General features: G+C 40.0%; 1 protein-coding gene across 1 annotated transcript; it reads right to left on the bottom strand.

Annotated features, from left to right (window-relative positions):
* Positions 1–551: 551 nt before the first annotated feature.
* Positions 552–2,787, bottom strand: LOC145861761 (uncharacterized). The gene is made up of 2 exons (XM_082965167.1): positions 1,225–2,787; positions 552–1,101 (listed from the first exon to the last, which is right to left on the bottom strand). Exons 1-2 carry the CDS (start codon positions 2,212–2,214, stop codon positions 1,033–1,035), a joined length of 1,059 nt encoding a protein of 352 aa, XP_082821293.1. The 5' UTR covers positions 2,215–2,787; the 3' UTR covers positions 552–1,032.
* Between the last annotated feature and the right edge of the window lie 1,424 nt (positions 2,788–4,211).

Below are 4,211 nucleotides of genomic sequence, written 5' to 3'. Positions count from 1 at the left end.
GTCCTTTTTTAACACCTGATATGATGTTTTAAGTACTTTCAAGTGCAGATGCCCTTCATGTAAATAACTTAAATGCAATATGTAGTTCATTCATTTGTATGGAGGTTCATTTAAAGGTGGTCTATCAACTTTAGCACTGATGACTTTTCATAAAAGTTGAGTCATGAAATCTTAGTCTCATTTAAAATGAAGCCCTCAATGTGAACATACCATAGAATAACTACAAAAATAGAATTCAATCAAAAGAAGCACAACTTCTACATATCAAATATGGATCAATGTCATGTGCCAATATGCAGGTCCCTAAGGTCAATATTACAAAACGTTCAGAAACCCATTCTCTTTGCGTTTAACACTATGATCAGCAATTAAGTTTTGAATTGCGTTAAACCCATGCTAAAGGCAAGAAATGTCCTGTACTGAGGTGACAGCAGTAAATAAGTATTAACTGCTTAGAGTTGATGCTAAATGTGGTGACAGAGAGACGTACTGTGTATTGTAATGAATAACAAAAGGGAATCAAGATCAAATGAATACTCACATACTGTATGTGATGACTTGTTTGTTTTTAATTAATTCAGATTTAAAAAAGGTTCAAATGATCACACACAAAATCATTCTCAACAGAACACATTGTACATAACATTTTCTACACTAGGAACAACATCTTAAAATTAAATTAATTCAATATATTGTGCTGGTTGAAATCATACACAAATTGATTCACATAGAAAATTCCTACAATAGGGGTGACATGTTTTCTGAAATGTATTCAGATTCAACATACTATACAGGTTCAGGGGATCATAAACTCACAGAAAAAACGGTTAATTATGTAGCTTGGTTTAACATCAAATTATTCACTCTGCAGTGATTTATAAAAAGAGCGTGCAGCAGCTGGCAAGTAGTTGAGCATGGTCATCAGATCTTGGTACTTGTTTTTTTTGATGGGCAGAGGACTCTCATATGCTCTAGGGTAGTGGCTTGCAAAATAGGGAGGTTGAGGTGTAGCTCCTTGTTTTGGTTTGGAGATCAGCCACGATTTCCATCCCTCAAATAGACTGTGGCTCTGTCTGGCGTACAGATTCCAAGGATCCTCAACTGAAATTTAAGTTCCTGACATCAATAAACAACTTTCACAGTCAAGCACTAGGATATTTTATTGTTAGAACAACATGTTGCATGTTGATGATGAATGTTAGTAAACTATTCTCTGTGCAATACCTGTGATATACTGTCATCGGATCTTAGAATGAGCCAATGTTTGTGATCGATTCCTTTCCCAATACCTGTGACTTTTAACCACCTCACTGAGGTGATCTGTAGTCCAGCTGGTCGCTTGAGGACAGAATCTGGAAGGTGCCTGAAGTCTTCACATTGCATCCTCATCACCTTGAATGGTTTTGCTGGTTGTGCTTCAAGTATCATCTTTGAAACATCATCAGGTGTATGAAGGACTGACACCTTGCGCCTCTTCTCAATGGTGGCAAAAGATCGATCACAAGGAAGAAAAGAATGACCAGAGACCATGAACTTCTGCTCAACTTGGGTAAAGTTACCCATAGAGACGAGCATCGACATCAGATTGAGCATCCGCCAGTTGTTATTCTGCCCACAGCATCTGTCACTGAAGATGATCAACTTGCACACCTCTGGTTTGGGGAGTGGCGTGAATTTTGTCTTCACCCACTTCAATATGCAGCTTGCTACCTCAATGGAACCTCGGTGTGCAATCCCCTCATGCCAAACACACATGTATGCAGGATCTTCTTTTCCAAGTTCCTGGATGCAAAGGTTAAAATTTGACAGCTGCCGCTGGTAGTAGACATTGGAGTGGGTCAGATTAGGGGTGTACATCACCCCCTGTAGATCCACAGAAATGACATGGCAGTCAGCATTGGCTTTAGCCCACTCAGTGTCACTTTGAAGCTGTGTGTAGGCCTTTTCGGCTTTTCGATGGTGCAACTCACTTTCAACTGCAATCTTCCTCTTCTCCTCTTCAGATGTTGCTGCTGACATCTTAGTGAAGAATGCGTCACATTTGCCACAGGTGTCACTCCTGGGTTGGCCGAAATTGAGACTCTGCTGTTTGAAAATGTCCCTATAAACCCAGAATTTTGCAGATGATGTGGTATTCTTCTCTTTGTAGAGTCGGTACATTCGCAACAAATTCAGATCAGGGCTGAGGTATTCTCTGTGTACATCCCCCTTCATCCGAGAGTAGTGGTTCTGGGTTCTTGGGAAAGATAAAATGTGCTCCTTGATGCCCTCTTTCACTGTAGCATGTATCCGATGTGGCCTGTAAGGAGACAACAAGATGTTGTTGAACTTGTATTCTCTCAATGGTCTAGGGACCTGCCTTAGAGTGCAACTGTGTCGCTATAACCGGGGTACAAATCCCGGTCACGCCATTGCCGTTTGTGGCCGGGGGGTCCTGTAGGGCGGCGAGAATTAGGCCAGTGCCGTCCGGTGGGAGGGGGAAGGTAATCGGCACTCAGTCCTCAATGCTCAGGTTGTAGTTGGACAGCTAGATTACCATCATTTTGTTTAAAAGTAATAAACATTTTTATATTTTTGTTTCAGAATTCGCTATTCATCCATTCGATACTCTATGTTAATGTTTAGAAGATTGTTTAGAGCACTGCTATAGTGAAATAATCCAGGCTGGAATCCATAGCGCATTACCTATTGCTATGCTTCCCTCTTCCATCTTCTAAAGGAGACCTAGCCTCAGTAGCCTGATCTGGAGACCCTGCAACCTCACCTGCCTCAGCTTCAACTCCTAACTTTTCCTGAACAACCTGACCAAAACAATTACATTTCAATTAGCAGGTTCTAAAAAAACTAGTACAAAGAATACAATATGTTTGTAATTGATATTCATATAGACATTAATTCATATTTTCACTTGCCTGAAGACGGCTGTTGGTTAGCTGGAACACAGACATGAAAGTGACCTTGCACACATTCAATCTCTGGCCTGCTTGCTGTACATGGTATTTGAAGGTTTGTTTCCGTCGTTTGTTCTCCTTTGTATCCTCAGGTTTACGTCTCCGTTTCACCTCATGCTGCAATAAAAATTGACAATGATAAATTCAGAATTTAATATACGGTAGCACATTCAGGGTATTGCTTGATCAGGACCTCCATCTTTCACACACTCCCAACCTATACACAGAATGAGTTTGTGTTGCACCATTGTGTAACACTGCACTTTTAGAGTTAACGTTAATGTACGTATCATTACTGTCAAAGTTAAACTATGCAAGTGTTCAATATAGCTATTATAATAATAGGAGTTTTGTCCTATTTCTAACCTGTTCTAAGCCGGAGAGAATCAACGCTTGTTGTTTCTCGTATGGGACAGTGTAGAAAGTGTTGAACAGATGCAGCTTGCGCTCATCAGTCAACTTTCCACAATCCTTTCTGCACGTAGTGGAACACGCTCTTCCCTGCAGGATACAGTGTAACGTTACATATAACTAGCTAGCTACTGTAGCCATGTCGAATCATCCGGTGGATGGAGAAAAAGTAGCTAGCTATGTTTCTTCTATAATCTAGCAATAACATTTGTAACGATAATGTATAAGTTAGTAGCCAACGAACTTTAGCTAATATGTTTTCTCTATAGTTACAAATTAGACAACCCAGAACATACATGTTAGTTACTGTACTCAATAGCTAGCTAGCTAGATTGTTTGATATACGGTTCTTCCACATACCTCTTTTGGACAGCTTTTTCCAGTTTTTTCTTGACCCTTACGATTTGTATAGGGTTTTCCCGCATCCCGTAAGATCTTCCTTTGCCTGTCTTTCCATTCTTTTAGTTTAGTTTTACGTTTCTTTCCCACATTTCGGCGATTTTCATCAGCAACAGAAAAGTTGTGCGCTTGTCCGTCCATTCTGAGTGGTGCACATAAACGGTTATTCCACGAGAGCCTATCTTTAAATTTAAAAATATTGTTAATTAGCGCGTGGAAAGCTTGTGAAACCGGTTCACTATAGAAAAAGGGTGTCCAATAACGATTTTTCATGTATATCTCTTTTTTTTGAAAAATGTCACATATATGGTTCTTCGTCTGTAGGATTCAGTTGGTGTAGATGAAGGGGAGGAGACAGGTTAAAGAATGATTTTTAAGCCTTGAGACATGGATTGTGTATGTGTGCCATTCAGAGGGTGAATGGACAAGACAAAAGATGCAAGTGCCTTT

The sequence above is a fragment of the Salmo salar genome, chromosome 18, assembly GCF_965601325.2.
Source record: "Salmo salar chromosome 18, fSalSal1, whole genome shotgun sequence".
NCBI classification, from domain to species: Eukaryota; Metazoa; Chordata; class Actinopteri; order Salmoniformes; family Salmonidae; genus Salmo; species Salmo salar.
This window is presented reverse-complemented; position numbering and strand designations above follow the sequence as displayed.

What these genes read in the sequence shown, in the direction of transcription:
- LOC145861761 (XM_082965167.1), bottom strand. Translation starts at nt 2,214, where the DNA reads ATGAAGGGGGATGTACACAGAGAATACCTCAGCCCTGATCTGAATTTG. An exon ending in CCGATGACAGTATATCACAG is followed by an intron (nt 1,102 to 1,224) that starts GTATTGCACAGA and finishes CTTAAATTTCAG; the next exon opens with TTGAGGATCCTTGGAATCTG.